Genomic DNA, 24,363 nt, shown 5'->3' on the forward strand with positions numbered 1-24,363 from the left:
ATATCTATCCATCTATCCATTCTTTTATCCACTTATCAATCCTTCTGTTTTATGCATTCCAAAGAAATTTGTAGAATCAGTACACTTCACCCCAAATCTTTCTGCATGAATATCATGTGGTTTCAATAGTTGTCTACAGTTCTTTTCTTTCCCCTTCTTTTGAGGTAAAATCTACATATAATAAAATGCACAAATCTGAATTCCACCACTCAGTAAATTTTGACCTATCAGGAAACCTTATCAGGAAAAGTTTCATAATATAGTTTTGACTCTGGAAAGATCTTATAAAGCTCTCCACTTAACATCGGAGAGTTCAATCTCTGGACACAATGTAATAACCAAACCAAATGAGAGTTCATCCACCCAGTGTGCAGCAAGCCAAGAAAAACGGACAGAGCTTTGGCTGTGAAGGAAGATGGGCTATTTATTGGGTGATGTCACCCAGGAGAACAGGGAGCTAATGCTCAAAAATCCCAAACTCCCCAGTGGTGCACAAAGTCAGGGTTTTTAAGAACAAAATTGGAGGTGGGTGTCTTCTGAGAAGGTGGACACTGTTGATCCGAGGCCCATGAAGACATGTTAATAGATGTTACCTAGTTGCTTCTGGTGCCCCTCTGTCTGGTCCTATGGAGGTCTATTGCCTCTCAAAAGACTTGGAATCTGAAAAATACCTTTGTTCTTCATGTTAGATATTCTGTTAGGTGTATCTGGTTCTTTTTCGTTCTGGATAGTACTGCCTGCATGTATTCAAACTACTTGTACATGCATAAGCTAATGAATTTGCATTTCTGTATGTTTCTTTGAATTTCAAAGAAGCATTCATATCTCTTGAGCTTGGATCTATACGTCCCCTGGCTAGTCCATTCATGCCTAGAAATGATATGACCCCTATGTTCATTCTTCCATTTGAACTAGCAAGATGGATGTGGGCTTCAAAAAGAAGAGAGTAATGTGTAAATTGGCATCTCCTGAGTTAAAAGAAGGCTCAACAGAAGGTTTGTCTAGAGAAACTTCCCTTTGCACACATAGAATTCCAAAGGGATTAAGGGCCATTTTCCTTTTTTGACCTTAGTATAATCCATCTGGAAGAAAGAGACTTCAGTTTAGAAATCCTTACAATTCCACTCCATCCTTTGTCTTCTTACAGATGGAGGAATGAAGGTCAACAAAGCTAACTGATTACCTCCAAGGTGACACCAGTGTGAAGACCCCCTCCCCAGCCACATAGGGTTAAAGCAAATAGCTAGGGACCACAATATCCAAAGACTCAAAATGGTATCTGTTCTTTCAAATTCATTAGCTTTCCCTTTTGAAATTAAAATCTCAAAATTGCATTTGTCTCATGTAAGAAGTAAAGCATCTCCTTTCCTACTTCCCAAAATAAAAACCGCATGTGGAAAGCTTTTTTTTTTTTTTTTTGCATATCTGAGAACAGAATGTCAGAAAAATCAATATTAATTAGAGTGAATGATTGCAACGACATGATTTTATGCTTTTTGAAATAATATTGTTTATCCTCACCATGGGTTTTCGAATTTCACACATAAGGATCCAAGGTTTGAAAAGGTCGGACAGTCACTCATATGGCTAGTAAGTAGTGGAACCATGATCATCTGACTCCTAATGTCATCATTGGCCCTGTGTAGACTTGAATTCCAGCTTCATATTGGTAGCTCTATGATCTTGAGCAAGTGGCATAATCCCTTTATGCCTCAGTTTCCCCATCTGGAAGGGAGGGTCAGTTGCCCACAGTAGTAAATGACTTGACAGCACACTCTTCCCTAGTTTCCTTCCCTTCCTTATCTCATTCTCCCTCTCTACCAGTGCTTCCTGGGGTCACTTTCTAGATAAGCAACTCGCATTTAAGTCTTTTCCTCAGGGTCTGCTTCTGGGGAACCCAAAATTAAGACAATGATTTCTTAAAAACTTAACAATTCTTTGCCCTTTCAACTCTCAGCATCAAGTACCCAGATCCTTATAGCTGTACCATCAGCCTATATCCAGGATCTTACTGGACTCATACAACAGATAGAATGACTGTTATTGGCCCATTTTATGGATGAAAAAGCCAGGGCTTAGAAAAATAATGAGGCCAATCAAAAGAAATGAAATCTTGCCATTTATGATGACGTGGATGGAGCTAGAGGGTATTATGCTTAGTGAAGTAAGATCATATCATATGATCATATGATCTCCCTGATATGAGGAAGTGGAGATGCAATGTGGTGGGGTTGGGGGGCAGGAAAAGAATAAATGAAACAAGATGGGATTGTCAGGGAGACAAACCATAAGAGATGGCTTAATGTCACAAAACAAACAGGGTGGCTGAGGGGAGGGAGGTAGGGAAAGGATGGTGGGGTTATGGACATTGGGGAGGGTATGTGCTATGGTGAGTGCTGTGAAGTGTGTAAACCTGGTGATTCACAGACCTGTACCCCTGGGGCTAATAATACATTATATGTTTATAAAAAAATAAAAAGATTAAAAAAAAAGAAAAAGAAAAAGAATGAGGCCAAAGCCACATGGATGATGGGGACAGAGCGGAACAACAGTCTCAGACATTCTGACTCTAAAGTTCCAAGAGGTCTCAAAGGCCTGACTGCAGCACACATTAATCCAGCCCTTATTCAGCACATAACTCCACAAACTGCTCCTAGCAAGAACATGTGGGAAGTGAAAATAACCAAGGCATCTTTCCTTCAGTGGTATAATTCACGAGAAGAAGAGAGCTATTTTTGGTATTAAACTTACTCAGAAGAACAGCTTTGGGGGTCAGTCTTAGTAAATTAAAAAAACAAAAATCCATGCGATTCTAAAAGCCTTGAAAAATGTTAATTTCTACCCTACCTGTCCCTAGTCACACTGCAGCGCTAGCACAACTTTCTATAAATCTTTCTTTTAAAATCGTTTGCCTTTGTTTTCCCATTGTTATGTTATATAGCCTATGTAAAGTACCTTTTCTTGAGCCCTTTATCAACCTCAAGTTCATTTTCAAACACTTACTATCGTGAACACTTGCTTCTAATCAGTTCAGTTCTTGGTTCCTTTTCTGAGTTTGCCCAAGGCAATGACGTTGATGATGACATGGTAGGAGTTCCAGGGTTCTTGCTATATAGCATGTTTCTTAGTCGCCTACTTAACCATTATTCCTAAAGAAACTAGGCTCCAGATCATCTCAAACACTTGAACAATGATGGCAGAACTGATCTCAAATCTCAGAGAAGCACGTTATCTCATTTTCTAGATCTTATTGACACATTTCTCAATAGGCAACTGAGACTTGAATAGGTGTCATCGCTTGCCCAAGACCTCAAAATGGCCAATCCAGAGAAAGACACACCTATGTCCGCTGCCAGTTTCTAGCACCACTACATATCACTGTCTTTCACATCATAGAACCGAAACAAACCCCAGAGGAGCTTTTGGCACAAACACTTTTTGCCAACTCATGCAAATAATTTAGGATGCCGGGAACAGTCCTACAACTGATGTACCCCAGGATTTGGTTTGTCAGTTATGCAAAAGAGGGTGACATTTTCTTTAAAGGGCCATGCTTGCCACTTGGTCAATTCTTTTTATTTCTTTTTTTTCTTAATTAAATTCTATGCCCAAAGTTGGGTTTGAACTCCTGAACCCCGAGATTAATCACATGCTCTACTGACTGAGCCAACCAGGTGCCCTACCACTGATAATCTCTTAGCAAGACCACTGATTGAAGTGCCTACAGACTAAAAACAAAAGTACTCTGCATGGTGGCCTGAAAAAATGACAGAAAGCCTGAAAGAAATCAGGTCATGAACAGAGGAGTTTTTTGTTGTTGTTGTTAAGTGTAATTAATCTTTACACCAATCAGACAACTCAGACCCTGCACCCATTCATTACTTAGGGCTCAGAAACTGATGGCTAAAAATGCCTGAATCTACTTAGTTGGTTAATGTAGGAGTACAGATAAGAACTAGTCAAAATTAACCTTGCTCTTGGAGAAGTTACTTTTTTCTACAGTATATGTCACATGATAAGAAAAATTAACCTGATAATTATAGCTATGACCATGGAAATTATCGGATTTTTTGGAAGCAAAGAAATAATTTGTTACAGTATCACATTCTTGGTGAATGGGTTCTTTGGAGACTGTATACACATTTTTCCAAGGAAAAAAATGTTTTCATGGAACATAAAATAGTGCTCCCTTCCCCAGAAACAAAAAATTTCAGTGAGGAAATGCTAGCAATGTTCAACTAATCTCTTTAAGGACACATTCTGGGGGTGCCTGGGTGACTCAGTCGGTTAAGCCTCCGACTCTTGATTTTGACACAGATCATGATCACAGGGTCATGGGATCGGGCCCTGAGTTGGGCTCCGTGCTGGGCATGGATCCTGCTTACTATTCTCTCTTTCCTTCTCTGTATGTCCCTGCCCATTTGCCCTCCCCCCATCTGTTGGGCATGCTCACTCTCTCTCTCTCTCTCACACACACACACACACACACACACACTCTTACATTCTGTCTTTGAAGGCAAGCAAAACATGAACCAGGTTATAGGTTCCTATGCTGCTCTTGACATGCATGCAATGTGTGTGGTTTTATAGAGTGACAGTCAGAGAAAGGGAGGAGAAAAGCAAGAAGAATAGGTATGTACAACTATGGACCAAATACTAAGAAACACATAGAGAAGAAACAGCAACTAGATCCTTGGCAGTTTCTCTCTTTCTAGGTAGCAGGGCCTTCTGCTTCTTCATGTTGCTGAAAGTCAGGCACTGTTTGGCCTAGCTTCACAGAACAGGAAGTTTTGGGTGCGGCCCAAGTATGTAGTTCGGCATCACTGAGGTGCAAGAAAAAAATAGATTCAGTTTGATCCAAAGAGAAAAACCATTGTTTGTAATCCAAGTTCAGTCCACTGAGCTCAGCCAAATGACTCCCAGAACCACATTTTGTGCTCTTCCAAGAGCCCCACCCGTGTTGTAATTTACCTATGAGTCACTGGCTTCCTGGCGTGTTAAAGAAATGCCACAGTGCACACCTCACCTAGTGTCCAAGCACACCTCTGCTGTTGGCTCATTTCCATATAGTTACAGTTTAATCAAATCCTTTTGATTTGGGATTATAAATTCAAAATTTCAGGATCACCAGAATAAGTTTGCTTCATTAGATCTTCTTCCAGGGTGGATATAGGAAAGACTTTGAAATTACCAAGCAGATGACCAGCCACAGATCACTGTGAATCATTGAATGTGGTTATTCCCAAAGATCTTTTCTTCACCCAGCTTCCAAGGGCCCTTTGAAAGCACATATCTGATCACATTCTTAAGCTACAGATTTTTCTCAAACTCATCAGTAGCTACCTTGTTAGGATCAAGGCTGAAATCCTAAACTTGGTTTATGAGCTCAGCATAACCTCCATGGACTATTCACTCAGTCATTCATTCATCAAATATTTATTGGATAGCTACTACGTATCAGACATCATTCTAGGCTGATATATACTATACTACTGATATAGTAGCAATAGACAGAGTGGATGGACTCCCTCCCCTCCTCCAGAAATGACCCTTGACCATGCCTGCCCTTTTACTGTCCATGCCTACCAAACACTGTGCCCTCTCTCTGCTTCCCATAGTTCTTCAGGCTCTTCCTTCTGCTGAAAACATTGTGCCTGGTAAACTCCTACTGATTATTCAGATCTCATTTTATACACTGTCTTTTTTAGGAAGGTCTTTCTCTTTTCCTAAACTAGATCAGATCCGAAATCTGTCCAAGCCAGGGGCTTTAACTCACTGAGCCACCCAGGCGCCCTGCATCCCATAACATTCTTATTTATACATCATTTCCCTTTTTGTAAGTATTTTTTATGAACCTGTATTTCCATCTAGACCAGAGGCTGGCAAATTTTTTCTCTAAAGAGCCAGATAATAATTTTTTTTCAGCTCTGTGGGCCATATAGCCTCTGTCACAACCATTCAGTTCTGCCATTATAGCTTAAAAGCAGTCAAAGACAATACATAAACAAATGTGTGTATCTGTAGTTCAATACAACCTTATTTATAAAAGCAAGTGGTGGGCCCTATCTGGTCTACAGGCTGCAATTGGCTGACCTCTGAACAACAGAATTTCCTGTGGTAATGGAAATGTTGTAGATCTGTTTCCTTTCATAAGGTAGTCACCAGCCACATGTGGTTATCAAGCACTTGTAATGTGGTTAGTGGAACTGAGAATCTAAGTCTCTTAGTTTATTTAATTGTAACTCTTTAACTTTAAATGTAAATAGCCACATGTGGCTGGTGATTATTTTATTGGAGAGCACACACACAGACCATGAGGTCAGAGGCTGGAACCCCCTTGGTCACCACCATGTCACTTGGACCTAGCACAGCAGTGGCACAGGGTCGGTACTCAATATTTACTTGCTGAATGAATGAATGAATGAATGAACAAATGTATAAGGATGGGATGACTTAGCAAACTTCCTGTTTGCTTTTTACCACTGCTATATACTTGATGAGATGTTGCCACTGAATGCTTCTTATTCTCTGTTCCTGAAATACTATATTTTTGTATGCATATTTTCTCTCCCCATGAGCCCATGAGCTCTATAAAGATGGGGCTATAAGAGAGACTCCCTGGATGATTCCCCCAGTGCCCAGTACAGGAATATCCCCTTGATAGCCAGCCTTCCCACAAAGTGTTTGCAGTTACTCGTACTTACCTGGAAAGGGAAAAGATTCAACCCTATAGCTATTTTATTTCTAAAATATGTTTCAGTCCATCCCAAAAGTCTAAATTCAAGCTTTTCTGCTTCAATATTGCTGTTGTAAAATTGAGAAATTCAACTTTTCCCTGACCTATTCTGCCTTCCCCAAGCAACCTTAGGGAAGTTGCTTAATGCCCTATGTCTCTCTTATTAAGCAAAGATAATTCTAATATCATTAGATAATATCTATTAATAGATAATATCTATTATCTAATATTATTATTTTTCCACTGCCTACTTCTTAGGAATGTCCTGTAAATAAATAAGAACATGGTCATATGCCTTCAAACACCTCAGAGAGAGGTACTCTTCTTGCATGGCACATTATAGCTGATCAAAAAGATAATAGATGGTAGTGCTTCTCAGTGATATTTAATTATTGGTACATTGTTTTCTTTGATTTATCAGGATAACTCAGTAAAAGCTCTGTGTTCCTCAAGTAAGCTAGCTGGTTGTAAATAATATCAGAAGAATACAATCATTGGAGGGTGGTGAAGGACAGCCATTTTGTTTGAATTATGTCAAATTGACTTTAGAGCCTACCCTCCAGCTGTCATCCCAGGTAAGATCTAAGGATCCTTCAAATCTTCCTGCCCTATACCCATCCTCCTGCAGTTCTGATAAACAGGCATCCCAATTGAAGGCATACCTTTCCTTCACTACTATCTGAAACAGAAGGTCTAGCTTACCTTGCCACAGAAGGCTCATTCAGTACCTGTGCACTCCATATATCTCATCTCCAAGCAGGTAATTAAGGTCCAGCCAGAGGCCCAAGCAAAGTTCTGTTTCCACCCAGCAACAAGTGCCCATGCTGGTCTTCCTGTCCTAGAAGGCCCTGCTCACCTCTCCCAGCCTTTCCCAAGTGTGGCTCTCTCCCTCTCATTTGCTCATTCCTACAACAGATATTCATGGGGCATTCTGCTAGGGACTCTTTTCATCTCTCCGAGCATTCCTGCCCTTTATTTTGAATCCTTCATTTCCCAATCTGGGTGTGTCCTGTGGAAACCTATGGCTTTCTTCATGGCCTGCCCTGACCTATTGACTACTTTTTCACATGGTGAAGAGGAAAGCCAAGATAATGGGAAACAAACTTAATCTCAGAAGAACTAAGCTTGTTCATCAATAAGAAAAGAAAAGAAAAAAAAAGGACTGAAGTAGCTAATATATAAAGACCTTATCCCCTGAAAAATTCTATGTTATAATCTTGTCTCTCTCTCTGATGTCTCTGGTCACTGAAGCCTAAATTGTGGGATATCCTTTTATCTACTATGCACTGCTCAACATACAGAGATGCTCAATGAATCAAGAATTGAATCTTTGTCTCAGTTAACTTTCTGGCATAAAATTCCCAGATTTATATTTGAATTTTGGTCAGCCCAGAAGGGGCCTGATACACATGTTGCCTTGGGGACATGACTCAGTTCTTAGACTTCTCCCAAACACATCTAAGCAAGGGTTAAAAACAAAAACATTTTAACAGAATCCCTATAGAATGTATTCATTTACATAATAATAGGTGTCATAGTAAGTGAGCCACCAAATCTCAATGGCATAACCCAACAGAAGTTTATTTCTCACCCATAGTAAGTCTAATTGACAGTGATAGGAAGCTGGAGGATAAAGTGGTGAGGACTTTGCTCACACAGTTATTCAGAGAATCAGGCTCACAAGAGTTCTGCCATCTTTAATGTGTGGCTTCCAAGGTCACCTTGGCTATCAGCATTTAGAGGGCAACAGGGGAAAGAGAGAAAGAAGTGGATCACAAGAGAGGCTTTTTTTATGGGCCAGGCATGAAAGCAGCACATTTCCCTTCTACCCATTTCATGTTGGTCCACAGGCGGTCACGTGGCCACATCTGCCTGCAAGGGAGGAGGGAAATGTAGCCCAGCTGGGAGGAAGAGGAAAGAGAACTGGGTTTGGTGATTAGCCAGTCTTCACCACACTGGACAAACAACCGGGTTAAAATATTTGAAATACTTGAAAGGCCTGAATGCAAGATAATGAAAGCTATTATTTTGCAAGTAATCCTTTATTTTCTGTCCTTTTATTAAATGCCTTGTCTTCTAAAAATATTATTGTAACACATTGTGGTGAGTATAATGATGGTGTTACGCCATGAGACCATCAAGCCTGGATCTTCTTATGAAGTGAAGCAGCCAGAGCTGGTCTTAAACAGGGGCTATTAGGCAGGCAAAGGGTGTGTGTGTGTGTTGTACGGAAAAGAGGGTGGGGTAGCAGCAGAAGACAGTTTGGGAAAGGAGTAGAAACTGAAGAAATTACAGGAGAGTGGCAGCCAGAGAAAAGTTGTGAAGGAGATAAATCAAGGTGTGAAAAGAAAATTTAATGTTACTTAAGCAACAAACATAAGGCAGGAAATGGGAGATCTTGAGGCAAGTCAGGTCTATGCTAAGAAACTTAGCTTTATGTTGAAAACTAGCACTTCCCCCAAGAAAGTCTTTTGTCATGGTCTAGGTGGATATATATGAAAGGTGAAAAATACATTTGATACATGTGCTGGATTTCCCAAAGTTAAAAGGCGAAAGATTTATGCGATCTGAAGAGAAACCAGAGTACTGGATTTCCCAAAGTTAAATGGTGTTTCATTCTTATTATTTTAATAGCATTCAATAAGCTGATTCATTGAGCAAGTATTTATTCAACACCTACCTATGGGAAGCTGTGTGCTAGCAATAGGGAGTAACAGTGAAGAACAAGAAAGATGGCTCATATATTCTACCTTCTGTACACTGCAAATACCCAAGAGACACAGAAGTATATAGCCTTTCCAAAAATGCTTTCTGTTAGTGGCCTTCTCTAGGGAGAGTTTTGGAAATGCTGTGATAAATGGATTTTACAGCTAAAGTTACTTAAGCAGCTGCAGATCTGAAGAGTCAGGATGGAATAAGGAGAGTATCCAGGAGGCGAGAGGGTGATTGCATTGGCCCTGGAGATGGGTTGATGGGCATCTCCTCTGATGCTTTCAGTTCTAAGTTGGGGATCTTTCTCTCCATCCATTCCTATTGCCCTTATCCTTCCTGCCTGCATCTTCCAAGTCCTTAGTCAACGGTATTCTCATTCATGAAGCCTCCCCTACCTTTTCCAGCCAGGGTTAGATAAAACCTTCTCCCAGTTCCCATGGAACCCTGATCATCTCTCTCTGGTCATAGCTGTCAGCCTGTAGTCTTTGGGCACATCCTGACAGATGCTTCTGCAGAGCATTTGGTAACATGGGCACAGTAAGGCTTGGTTTAGTGTTGAAATAGAAAAAAAAAAAAATAATAATGAAATCTTTCAGGCACATTTGAGGCTGGGGGAAAAAAAAAAGTTTTAACCTAAGTTGTCATATGTTCATGTATCTCCATGGCCTGAACAATTTGAGTTGGCTGAGCAAATGTTTCTTTTACTATCCTCCTGGAATACCCTAGAGAAGAGGTTTCCACTTGGCTTTTATCATGGAGAACATTTCGTGCTAGGGTTTGCCAGTAGTCAATGATTAGTTATACCAGGTGACTGTAGAAGTCCAGAATAAAATTTGTAAGGTGCTTATGTCCAAATTAAACATGACTGTAAACATATAGAATTAAATGATCCACTCTGAGCCCAAGTGTCTCACCTATTTGTGACAGGATGATAGGACTTAGACTAAACTGAGACATAAGAGTTTTATAAAGCATCTCTAAACATTTATATCTACCAAACACATGAGATAAGGCTGTGGTTAAAGTATGCATTTATTAATAACCCCAGACAACTTGCAGGTTGTCAACTGAAGTCCTTCCAAATAAAGTAGAATTGTGTATTCTCATCATTCTTTTTTTTTTTAAGATTTTATTTGTTTATTTGACAGAGAGAGACCACAAGTAGGCAGAGAGGCAGGCAGAGAGAGAGAGAGAGAGAGGAGGAAGCAGGCTCCCTGCTGAGCAGAGAGCCCGATGTGGGACTCGATCCCAGGACCCTGAGATCATGACCTGAGCCGAAGGCAGCAGCTTAACCCACTGAGCCACCGAGGCGCCCTATTCTCATATTCTTGTATCATTCCACTTTTATGAGTTTTCAGGCTGTATCATTTGTATATAATTGACATTTCAAAGTATTTTGGAAGAGAAATAAATGGTAATGTGGGAATCAATAAGACAAATATGTTAGAGTAAAAGTAAGAATTCTACTGAAGAAAGAGCTGCTTTGAATTTTACTACCTTAGGGATGATAATTTTTTTTTAAAAAAGAAAAAATATATATAAATACTAGCCATACACACACATACACACACACAAGCAATAAATAAATGTTTCCTCATTTGCTGTATGTCCTTAAGACAATTTCTAGCTACATGGCTGTATTTTTATAGTTTTTACCAGTTATGCTTGTTTTACTGCTAAGACGGTCCATGGAGGGTCTTCATGGCACCATGGTGGAAACAGTCTCCCCTCCTGTGGATTTTTAATCAACTCCCACATTTGAGTGCAGCTTAATCACTGGAAGAAGTCTCTTATTCGATATCATTCAGAGAGGTTCTGTTTCTCTGCTCAAAACCTAGCAACTACAATGTAGGTAGACAGTCATTCTCAAAATGCCAGTATTCTCAGAAGTTTCTGTTCTACCCAGAAGACCTCAGAGGAGGTTTACCCCATTCTCATAATGTGGAAAATTCTGCATTATTCCACTTCAGAAAGGAAGATGGCCCTCTCCTTATCCCCAGTGCTCTAACTTCCCTTCAGCATTTTTGTCATCCTGGAGACAATCTTATTCTTAGACTTCCTACCCTCATAGTGACCCAAACCTGACAGTTTCTTCATTCTCATCCTGTTTCTTCTTTCCATGGACCAACCCAGCGGTGCAATGAAATGTGCCATGTTCCAAGAGCTGCCTCAGTCTGAAAACAAAACCTTCCTTGTGAGTGAGTGGTTAATCTACAGAATTAACTTGATTCCAGATTTGCTCATCCCTTTTTATCCCACTCTAAGGACTACAGCAGAGCAAAGGCCAGCAGCCTGTTTGGGATTTGTTTGTTTTTCAAAATTCTGAGAGGAAAAATTCTACTGAAACTGTTCATGTCCTTTTGGTCAAGATAGTCACTTGTGCTCTCCCTCCCACCCCCTCAGGAACACTGTTCTGGGAATTATACCATCTCTTCCTTTTATCTCCAGTTTGTCCTTAATCTATTGGGTACTTTCCTCAATTCCTCAATATGATATTTCTTTATTCACAAAGAAGCAGCTCCTTTCACTATTAGTACCTAAAGCCACCACCTCCTGCCTGTCCCATCCTTCGCCAGCACACTTCTTCAGTGAGTAGTCACCATTCCAAGGTCTGTTGCCTCTACATCCCCTTTCTCCTTAAATCCTGCTGTCCATAAAACCACTCAGGAAACCAGCAGATAAAATCACTTGCTGAAGTTGCCTTGTGAGCGTCCCATATGCAATGTTCTTCCTCAGCTCCAGTGTCCCAACCCTCTGACTTTCTCCCCCTTAAACCTCCCACTACTTCTTCCCTCACATTTGCTGCCTCCCAATGGATTCTCCTTCTGCTTCTCCCTGTGTCTAGGTACCCACCAGGGCTCCACACATATTCTTTCCCTTTCTTCCCAAATATTTTAGTGTAACTCTTTAATCTGTCTTCTCTGTTCAGAATATTTCATGAAAATCATAACATTTCATGAGTACTTACTCTGGCTGGTACTTTGCATATATTATCTTGTTTAATTTTCAAATAAACCTTCAGAGCGCCTGGGTGGCTAAGTTCGTTGGCCATCCGATTCTTGGTTTTGGCACAGATCATGATCTCAGGGTCCAGAAATGGAGCCCTGTGACCTGTGCTGGTCATTGGAAGTCTGCTGGATATTCTCTCCCTCTGCTTCTACCCCCCTCATGCTCACTCTCACACTCTCTAAGAAATAAATCTTGGGTGGCAGGAGACAACTCTTATTAGCTCCATTGTATACTTGTGGCATTTGAGGGCAAGAAAAATTAAGGATCTTGCCAAGGGCATCCAGTCAGCAAATGAAAGTGCCAGGATTTGAACCCAGATAGTCTCATGGCTGCCAAAGAGCTCTCCACCATTTAGCTCTTTAGGACTGGGCTCAAATTCTACCTCCTTCAGGAAGCCTCTCCTGACCCCCTAGTGTGATATGGTCCCTCCATTCGTGGCACCTTATGAAATTTATTTTTTACTCAATGTTATGGTCATTTTCACTCCCTTCCCTCCCCCCCCCACCTCCCACATACACCGTAACATTATCAATCCTGGGAGAAAGGGACTGTATTTATTGATTTCATATCCCTTCAAATGTTAGCATAGGACTGTCTTCAGCCAGCAGAAGACCTACTAATTTGAATGGAAGACTCATCCCCTATAAAAGTGGGTCCTCCCAGCATGCCCAACACCCTGATAATTTCCAGATGTGACAGGAATCCAGGAAGTGAACAAACCTCAGGGTGTCTCAGTGCTGCAAATGAGCAGGCACTCTAGGCCAGGTGGCTCAGGGTCTGTTTATTTTCAAGGCTGTGAAAGAAAAGGTAGAGCAGAAAAAGAAAGCACATTATGGACTCCCATGCTTTGTCTGTCAGCCTTTGACCAGCAAACTTATTAAGTAAGATTTTAATGCTTCACTCATTTTGGAGAGACAAATCTCATATTTAAGAATAACTATCCAACCCCAGATTGAGAAACCTTTCCCAAGAGGTTATGATGGACTTCAATTTTAAAGAAAGGGATGTAGGGGTGCCTGGGTGGCTCAGTGGGTTAAACCTCTGCCTTAGGCTCAGGTCATGATCTCAGGGTCCTGCAATTGAGCCCTGCACCCCACCCCCGCCTGCCTCTCTGCTTACTTGTGATCTCTGTCTGTCAAATAAATAAATAAAATCTTTAGAAATATATAATAAATAAATAAATAAAGGGATGTTGTTAATGAGTCACTTTCCATCTGTTAAGAAAGACCTATATATTTCCCAATAACTTTGTTCTCCATCAAGATATCTCATTTTCTCTCAGCCAAATAAAATTACATTAAATTAAATTAAAATAAACAAATGAAGTTTTATGAGAGAAAGTAGATTTGTTCTGAACTGACGGACCTTGTTGATAATTTCTTCTTTATGTTATAACTTTCTTCCAGCACAAGCCAAAGGGGCAAAAAAAAAAAAAAAGTCACCGTAGTCTAGGCTGTGCACCCCACTGACAGTATTACTTGCATCTAGGTATCTGTTCTGTGCAGTACAGGTTTGCTGCAAAGCCATTTCAAGCAGGAAGTTCCCATGGATTTCAGGGAAATGTGGTGCTTGATTGGGCCACATACAGAGCTCAGAAATGGATACAAGCCGGAAAGGGATAAAAGGGAAAATCTTCAGCTGATTGTCATAGGATGGCCTGGAAGTGTATCTCGTTACATGTGGCTTCATAACTTAGCCATCTTCTTGGTCATCTAAAGCAGTTAATTTGTGTGTGACGTCACCTGTATTGAGCCCCTTTCACTCACTCCTCCTCCTCTATGATGCCCTTAAAATCAGTGGGTTCCCCAATTCTATCTCAAACCCACTGTTCTTCTCTCTTTATAATTTGTCCTTTATCACATTCACCTTTAACTGTGGCTTAGACTGTGCCTTGTAGCAGTTGACTCCATTTCAGCCAGGGGCTCTCACTTCCTGCATCTCTCGCTGCCTGACAAATGGTCCCACTTCTGTGAGCCGTAACCACCTCCAATTCAGTCTTCCCCCCCCATAAGCAGCCCCCTTTCTAATTCCCTGTCTTCTTATCAACAATAACAAAATTCTCCTTGCAGATACTTTCCATTTCCCTCTTCCTTGCTCTTGTACGTTAGGTACAAGTTAGGTACTGGTTAGCAGTCACAAAAGTTCATCCACTCCTCCTTCATGAAGCTCTCAAAGTCCCTTCCTGGAATCTGACAAATTGAGGAAAGAAGGACACTAATGATGTGTCCCCATGATGTGAAAGGATCCAGGAGATGGTTCCTAACTGGGTTAGGAGGTCACTTGGAAGTCATCCAAAGGTTAAGCACAGGACAGAGCTAAGGATCAGAGCTGGCATCAGAATACTGAGATCAGCTCTCCATCAGACCTACAGGATAGGTGGGAGGACATAGTGAGAAGGAGGTCAAGAAGACAGGAACCAGGGACCCGGTCTGTTTTGTTCATCGTCGAATCTCCAGAACCTTGCCCATAGCTCACAGAAGGCACACATTGCATTCCCTATAATCCCAAATACAAAGCAATGGCTATAACCTCTCATTCAAGACCTCATATTAAGCAATGCGCTCTCACTGTCATTACTTGAGACACCAGGTAATGTTTGGGGAAGTCATATGAGACAAGAGCAACCTCCATCCATCCATGTTAGTTTGGAGAATCTAGAGAAGTAACTTGACAGAATGCATAAATAAGAAGGCAAGGAATTTTAATAAGATTTAGTGGCATCTCATGAGGGTTTTGACTTCACAACTCAAGTGTTCAATGTCATCATAAAAGGGCTTTTTAAAAAATGACTTCAAAACAAGTGATGTAGAAATAAAAAAATACTCATCTACAGACAGATTTTTTTGATTGTCATATATTTTGGGGCTTGGGATAAAACTTGCAGTGACTAGGTCACATAGAGATTTCTAAAATATTGCCACTTAAACAACATAGGAAATGAAGGTGACATATTTTGAAAAGCTGTGATGATAGAATCAAACAGTGTTTGTTGTGGCAACAAAGATTATGACAGTAGCAAAAACAATGCTTCTATTTAATAAGACTTTATATAATTCATCATTCTAAATATATATGTGTAAATTAAATTAATGCATTAAATACGAGTAGACATTTGACAATTTCCTGTAAGTCACTAAAAGTTATATATTCCACGTGGTCCATATACTTGCTCATTGAGAAAAGCAGAATCTGGGCATTGCATTACATTTGTTGAGTGAAATAATAAATGAATGTATGAATACTTATTAAAGACTAAAACTTAATTAAATCTTAGCCTTAGGAATAATTTATTCATTAATCCTCTAAGCCAATATTGATTGTGTTGTAACATGCAATTCAGTTAAACAGGAATCAGAATGGCTCGGTACTAAAAGTTACTTCCACTGGAATTTTGACACCTAATATGAAGAAATACTTCCTCTAACTTTCTGTTATAAAAAATTTCAAACACACTCAAAAGTGGAAAAATAATTTAACCAACATTCACATGACCTCCACCTAGACCCAACAGTAACTTTTTTTAAAGAGAGCAATAGAAAGATTTGGGGTTGGGGGAGCCAGCAGGAAAGAAACCTAAGCAGGCTCCACACTCAGCACAGAGATTGACATGGGCTCAGTCTCACAATCCTGACACCATGACCTGAGCCAAAATTGAGAATTGGATGCTTAACCGACTTGAGCCACCCAGGCACCCAATAGACTCAACAGTTATTAACATTTTCCCAAAATTGTACCATATATATGTTCAATTTTTGATGGACCATTTAAAAAAATTATAGGTGTCACAACATTTAATTCCCCTAATACTTCAGCATGCCCTGAAGTATTTCCTCACATAACTGTAATAATACTACCACTCCTAACAAAATTAACAATTCCTTAATAAGATTTGGAATAATATAGGTCCTATAATAACCTAGGTCCACATTTGGACCTATGCAATTGTTCAAAATACGGATTTTTTTAACCAGGTTTTTACAACAACAAAACAGTATCCAATGAAGGAAAACACACTGCATTGGGTTGTGTCTTTTAATTTTCTTCCGCCACCCCTCTTTTTTGCTTCTGCTGTCCAGTTTTATTGAGGTATAATTAAGAAATAAAAATGTTTATATTCAAGGTGTACAATATATGTAAACATTGTGAAATTATTACCACATCCAAGATAATTAATACATCCATCATCTCACCTCATTACCTTTTTTTTGTGTGTGTGGTGAGAACACTTTAGATATATTGTCTTATCAAATTTCAAGTACACTATACAATGTTATTAACCGTAGTAACTATGCTGTACATTAGATCCCAGAACTTATTCATCTTATAACTGAAGACTTACATACTTTGGCCAATATCTCCTCATTTCCCCTATTTCCTGCCCCTGGTCACCACCATTCTACTTTCTGCTTCTGTGAGGTCAGATTTCTTAGATTCTACATATAAATAAGTTCATGCAGTATCCGTCTTTCTGTGCCTGGCTTATTTCATTTAGCATAATGTAGCCCAGATTTATTTATATTGTTGGAAATGGCATGATTTCCCTCTTTTTTGTGGCTAAATAATATTCTACAGTATTTTATATTCTTTATCCATTCATCCATCTACAGATACTTAGATTATTTCTGTATCTTGCTTATCATAAATAATGATGCAATGAACTTGGAGGTACAGCTCTCTTCAAGACACTGATTTCACTTCCTATAGATCTATACCCAGACCTGGGATGACTGAATCATGTGGTAGTTCTGTTTTTTAAATTTTTTGAGAAACCTCATATGGGTTGTACATTTTCATAATGGTTGTATGAACTTGTATTTCTACCAGTAGTGTACAAGGATTGCCTTTTCTCCACATCCTCACCCACACTTGTTATCATTTACCTTTTCGATAATACCCATACCCTAATAGGTGTTAGATGGTATCTCATTGTGGTTTTCATTTGCATTTCCCTGAAGATTAATGATGTTGAGTACTTTTTCATATACTTATTGGCCATTTGTAGGTCTTCTTTGGGAAAATATTTAGGACTTTGCTCATTTTAAAATCAGGTTACATGAGGGGTTTTTAGTTGTATGAGTTCTTCATTTGAGATTTGGTTTGCAAATATTTCTGCCCATTCCATCTGTTGCCTTTTCATTTTGTTGATAATTTCCTTTGCTGTGCACATTGTGGGTTATCTGATTGTTTCCTGATGAAGTCCTTTGTCACCTCCCCTTCTTTTGATGTTTCTGGTGAAGTGGAAGTTGGATATGAAAACTTGACTAAATTCAGGCTAAATGCATCATTAGTGTATTGAATCTTACACTCTGATAAGAGCACAAGTGATCTTATTCCAACATTGGGGATGGAATTTGATCACCCGGTCAAGGTAGTGACCTCAGATTTGTGATTAGGGAGTAACTGATGGGAGTGATAACTTTGACATCTTACAAAAACTGTGTTCCTCATTAACCTTTCACTTGATGGATTTAGCGCCTGTTGAGAATTTTTGCCTGAATCCAGTATTTTATTAGGGGGTTGTAAAATAAAATGCACCTTTCTGATTGCCCTCATTCATGACCAACTTCCATTTTTCTCTGAGCACCTTTTATGATCTTAGTGTTCTTTGAAAGTTAAAAGCTTCAAAGTCCAAAAATTTTTAAATATATGTTTTATTGTCATGGAAGAGAACTAACCTTCTGTTTCCTTTTGTGTTTTCAGCAAAATGGGTGGCCACATGTTTACGATAAGCCACTTGTTGAATCCTTTGAGGAAGCACCTCTTCACGTGATGGTTTTCACTTACTTGGGATATGGACTTGGAACCCTATTTGGCTATCTCAGAGACTTTTTGAGGAGCTGTGGAATAGAAAAATGTAACGCAGCCATAGAGCGAGAAGAACAAAAAGTATGTATGTGTACCTCCTTGGATCTTTGTCAATGCATATTCTTCTCTTAAGTGTTCTCAGAAGTTGTGATGCATGTACAGGTCCTATAAAAGAGTGAGACACGCAGAAACCACTCAGGGTAAATTCTATTCATCTCTGCCCCATAAATCCCATCTTCCACGTGTCGGACTTGTTTTTGTTTTGTTTTGTTTTGTTTTGTTTTGTTTTTAACAAATATTTTATTAAGAAACTACTGTTCTCTAGACACTGAACTAAGGGTTTTCTCATACATCATCATATTTAATTTTTATAACAATACCATGTGACAGGTATTAAAATGCCATTTTAAAGGGGCGCCTGGGTGGCGCAGTGGGTTAAGCTGCTGCCTTTGGCTCAGGTCATGATCTCAGGGTCCTGGGATCGAGCCCCACATTGGGCTCTCTCTGCTCAGCGGGGAGCCTGCTTCCTCTCTCTGCCTGCCTCTCTGCCTGCTTGTGATCTCTCTCTGTCAAGTAAATAAATAAAATCTTTAAAAAAAAAATAAGTAAAATGCCATTTTAAAGATGAAAAATCAAAATATAAGAACAAGGGCTTTTGGATAGGACTGGACTCTGGTCTTCTTATTGCAAGATGAATATTGTTTATGTTCTACCCTAGAATAGAAAAGTGTGCCTGAGTGAAACATGGAATTTTAATTTTATATAGTTCATGATTTCTCAACTCTGGTACCATTGACATTTTGAATTGGTTAATTCTTTGACATGGAAGGAAGGCTTTCCTATGCACTATAAAGTTTTTAACTGCATCACTGGCCTCCATTCATATCAGTGAGTTAGCGTTCTACCACACACTTGTGACAATCATACATTTCTCCCAACATTTTCAAATGGTATCATGAAGTTCAAAAAACCCCAATTTAGAACCACTAATATAGATATTTTTGAGAGTTAACCCATACAAGTTTATATCATCCTCTTTTCACATAGACCTACTAGGACAACCTGGCAAATATTCTGCAGAAAGTCTGCATTTTCCTAACATGTTCTCCAAATTGGTTCATATGACTTATGATGCCCTGAATTCCTTCTTTCTAAAAATTTCTTTGAAATACTACGATGATTATGGGCAAGGATTGTTCCACATGAGGGAGTCTCGAACACATCTAAGCAAAGAAAATCGGGAAAGAAAACATGGTGTGAAAGAGGTAATAGAAAGCATTGTACATTCAAGAAACCAAGGAATTCCAATGACTGGACTATTGTGAGTGACAGTGGGAGTATGTGGGGAGAAAGATTGTTTGAGAGGCAAGTAGGGACCAGATTATAATGGGTTTTTATAAGCCAAAGGTATTTATTATAAGAACAATGGGTAGGCATTGAAGGAATTCAGGCAGAAGAATGCGGATTTACAGATTAGAAAGACTATGTTCACTAGCCTATGAAGAAAGGATTGCAGGACAGCACAGACTTAAATAAACAGTTAAGAGACTGATGCAGAAATCTAGCTTATAAATAAAAAAAGCTGGGTGAAACCTTGGGGTAAGACCAGGGTCGTTATAATAGGGGTGGTGATAAGAGATAAGGCCAAGAGATGTTAAAGAAGATGGAGTTAAGGATGGTTGGCTTGACTTGGGGAATTAGGGAGATGGACAAATGAAAGACCACATCCAAGTCTATGCCTTGGGTAGCTGGGCAGGAAGAAGGCTGTGGCATTTTTAAAATGGAAAATAAAGGAGGAAGAGTCAATTGGAGGACAAAATGGTCAATTCTTTTTTTTGACAAGTTGAGAACTGGCAGTTAGGTAGAAAGGTTTGAATCCCTGGAGGAACATCCCTGATGGATATTGTGGCATTTTTAGCATATCTTAAGCATATCAGTGTTAATCAAAGCCACAGAAGTAGATGAGATCTCCCAAGGAAGGTCTATAGAGAAAAAAGAGGAAGGGAGAGATGAGAATGAAGAAGTTTAGAGAATTTAATAGTTGTAGGAGATGGAATTTCAATTCAAGACTAGGAGCAAAGTGACAATTTAAAAAGACTTAAAATAGTTTAGGAAAGAGAGATTTGTCCTTAAACTGGGAAAGGGGTAGATGGAATGAAGAAAAGGGAATTATAGAGATATTTAGGAGGTAGATATAGAAAATATGATAAAGGGAAGAAACCAAAGTAATCCCAACTTTTTGCTTTGGTCAGTGGTGGTGGGACACCCATCGCAATGGCAAAGTTTCGTATTAACAAAATTATGAGCACAGATACAGTTTTGAGTATGTACAGGTCTGTAAGTGGCAAAGGATATAGAAAGAGTTGAATCTGGTAGGAGCTGGTAATGAAATGGGAGACTGGGATAAGAAAAGCAAGTTCTTCCTGGCCATTCTCACAAGGATCCCACAGCCCCTCCCTGACACCAGCTCGAAGCTCTCTTATCACCAATCTGCCTGCTCCCCAGGTGTAGGTAACCAGTGCCCAATAGACCAGCACATTTTAGAATATTTAATGGGACAGAGGGTGAGTCAAATGTAGATTTCTCGGGTGTGGCATCCCTTAGCAAGCTTCGGCTTCAACTCTGCCATCTATTCCTACCCTGTGCCAATGTTCTTGCTCGAGCAACCCAACAGGGCTAGTCACTTTGGTCTTTCCAAAGCATGTCTTACATTTCAAGCAGAACATCGTTATATATAGGCAAACTGGTTCCCAGGGAAGCAGACTCTGAGATGGAGGCGTGAGGGCAGAAAGGTTTCTGGGGTGCACTCCTGGAAGCAACACCCATACACCTGCAAGGGAGCAAAGGGAGCAAGATGAGACAGGTGAATTGTGATGCAGTCCGAGCCAAGGCCCCAGTGGATCCCACAGGGAGCTCTGGAGATGGAAGGGCCTTCCAGAAGCCTTCCTCAGGGATGGCAGGGTGTGGAGTCTCTAGTGATGATAGATGGGGGACTACCACCGTAGAGGGATGTGATCCCGGGCCAGGCAGCTCCCTTCAGCAAGTTGTCTGCCTCCAACACTCCTGGCACTGGGGGAAGGGGTGCCTGGTCCCCAACAATGAGTCATCTGGTCTTAGCAGCCTGCATGGCAGCACCTGTCACTACAGCTGCAAGCATGACTCAAACCACCTCCCAGCAGGAAGACATTGCATCAGAAAAATGAATGCCCTGTACTTCTTGACAAAATAAATTCTTTTCCTCCTGGTTGATCTCTGTGAGGTAGAGAGCACCAGTCAATCAACTAATTCACCTTGGTGGTCATACCTTTCACATGGCACATTTTATTACATGTTCCTTCCTGTGGAGCCCCTTTAGACATTTATAATCTCCCAGTGTAACTGGTTTTAATAAATTGCAGTGGCTACAGCTGCTATGTCCTTTTTGATGGGACTTGGTCATGAGAAACCCATCTTCAGGCTGACCTTTAGACTTTTACTATTTTTCCCCAGCTCCGTCCCTCTGACAGTACCCTTGCTTTGTGTTAATAAGCTACTTGAGCCATGTCTTAAAGTCTCTTGCTGGAAACACACTGCTTCCCAGTGACTCCTGGTTCTCTTAACAGAAATGAGCACTATATTCTATTCTTTTTTTAAAAGATTTTATTTATTTGAGAGAGAGAGGAAGAGAGAGAATGAGAGAGAGAAAAAGCATGAGAGAAGAGAGGTCAGCAGGAGAAGCAGACTCCCCACTGAGCAGGGAGCCTGAAGGGGGACTTGATCCTAGGACTCCAGGATCATAACCTGAGCCGTAGGCAGTTGCTTAACCAATCGAGCACCCAGGCACCCTATATACTATTCTAAAAGTGTGGTTACTGAGGGTGAATTGTCGCTTTAGACAAACCAGCCAAGAGCCAAGTGACACCAGGAAAAAAGTACATCCAAAAGAGCAATTATTTTTTTCAAAAAGATCATGAAGAGATGCTGATTCTGATTATACTCTTCTACTCCATGTGCATTCTTTTTATTTTTAATAAAAGTTGCATTTAAGTTTACAGCATGATATTTTGATAAAAATATACAGATATCATTACAGATAAAAATGATGGTTGCCGTGAAGCTAACTGACATGTCCCCTTCCTCATTTCTTTCCTGTTTTTCAAATACAAGAATTTATTAACTCAATTTTCCTATTTTCTCCCTTACTGGGATGACTCCTCTCATATCAAACCATCCATCCAAACTAAAATGTTGCCCCAAATTTAGAATCCTTTTGCATTCTTCTTTTTTATTTCTAGCCTCAATACCCTGAAGCTGACTCCAAAACATAAAGGGTCTGACAGTCCTCTTATCTACATCACTTGGTGACTGATTCACTTAGTATTTCTGATTCACTTAGTATAAACTAAGTGAACAGAAAAAAAAAAAAATCAAAATCTTCGTCCAGAAGAAAATTTCAAAAAAATCACAGGCCCAGGACATCGGGCATATCAGATCGACTCCACTAGCAATCAGAAGACACTGGCAAACAATAGGACAATACAGACATGTACAAGTTTAAATATTCTTGTTTAAATTCTCCTTTTAATGCTTAATTTTGGGGACACATGTATCTTTTATTTAAAATCCAAGGCCACTGCAGCGATGAATTGCAATTCATTAAAGACCTCTCGATAAATCACTTTCTTAACTTTGAGTTAACTTTGCAAAATCCAGAAGATGTCAGCAAATAGAATAATTAGACGACTTAATTTTGCAAAATTCAGAAGATGTCAGCAAATAGAATAATCACATGAATGTCAAGCATCATCAGAGACTTGAAACCTCCAAGCACAGTCCCATTTCTCAATCCCTGTAGTTTGATAACAGGTTAAGCAAGACCTGCTCCACAGGGCATCAGCCTGTTAGAAAACATAGCAGTGCAAGTCCATGTTCACTCTAGACCCAGAGAGTCCCTGTAGCTCCACTACAAGTACACCCCAGACATTTCTGGCCCATCCCCAGAGATTTTTACTCCCACATGAAACAAAGAGGGTTCAGCAAGTTGTAACTGTAAAGAATTTTAAGACAGATCTCCAAATATGTGCCTGAATTAAAAATTGCCCTTTTGTATGTACATTTTGCACCCTGCTACGATAACAAGATTCACCCAGAGAGACTTTCTTCTGAGTAATTTGAAGGATGAGTTCCATTAGGGTCACGGGGTATGAGTTTTGTCCAAAGCAAACAGATGGCCCAAGCACTGGTCTTCCTGTTTGGACCTGGGTGAGTCCAAAGTCAGAGAGCTTTCACTGGGGTTTCCTTGGAAACTTAACATACTAGCCAGCAGCTGGTGAGATGGTAATATTAGACCAGTGATTCTCAGCCTCGGCTGTACATTGGAATCACCTAAGAAGTTTTAAAAGCTACTAATACCTGAGCTTTACCCACAAATATTCTAATTTAATTTGTCTGTGGTATACCCTTGGTGAGGTTCATAAAAGCTTCCCAGGTGATTCCATATGCAGAGAGTTAGAGGCCAGTGTTTTAGAACAATGCTTCTTGAACTTTCCTGGGGGCACAAAGGGTCACTCCCTCACTTCCTTGACTTACCTATCTACAAAGAAATCAATAGCTTTAAATGCAGCAGAAATTGCTGGCCAGTGAAATCCCCAGTCTCCCCAACCAGACTTCATTCCAAATACCTCCCAGATGCTTCTAAAAAGCAAATGTACCCTCACAAGGGCTGAATATTTTCCACTATTGCTTCTAGGAGAGAAATATGTGCCATAGGTTGGAACACTAACTCTAAAATCATAGTTCTAGAAATATTTTGTGAAGTAAGACCACATCGGTAAAATCAGATCACAGCCTCAACATAGTGAATACTCAGGTCAGTATTTATTTGTGAACATCCAAATAAATACACGTATATACATGTTATACACACACATATAACTTCTGCTGTGTCATTAAAATGTTAGTTTAATCATTTTTTAGTGCTTTTACAGTATAGACTTTGCTTCCCTTTGCAAGAAGGAAGCTACAAATAGGAGGAAAGCAGAGTTCACTGATTTTTTTAAATTCTACCAAATATTTATTTGTTTATTTATTGTTCAATTAGCCACCATGTAGTACATCATTTG

The 24,363-nt window shown here is 39.8% G+C and overlaps 1 protein-coding gene across 1 annotated transcript in view; it reads left to right on the top strand.

The window, feature by feature from the left end:
* The window catches only part of SPTLC3 (serine palmitoyltransferase long chain base subunit 3), a 134,995-nt gene that overhangs the window by 14,676 nt on the left and 95,956 nt on the right, over nucleotides 1–24,363 (top strand). Inside the window, exon 2 of the mRNA XM_004754211.3 lies at nucleotides 18,158–18,343. Within this exon, the coding sequence (XP_004754268.1) occupies nucleotides 18,158–18,343 (186 nt within the window). The remainder of the gene's footprint in view (nucleotides 1–18,157; nucleotides 18,344–24,363) is intronic.

The sequence above is a fragment of the Mustela putorius genome, unplaced genomic scaffold, assembly GCF_011764305.1.
Source record: "Mustela putorius furo isolate JIRA1106 unplaced genomic scaffold, ASM1176430v1.1 tig00000253_pilon_pilon_pilon, whole genome shotgun sequence".
In the NCBI taxonomy this organism is placed as follows: domain Eukaryota; kingdom Metazoa; phylum Chordata; class Mammalia; order Carnivora; family Mustelidae; genus Mustela; species Mustela putorius.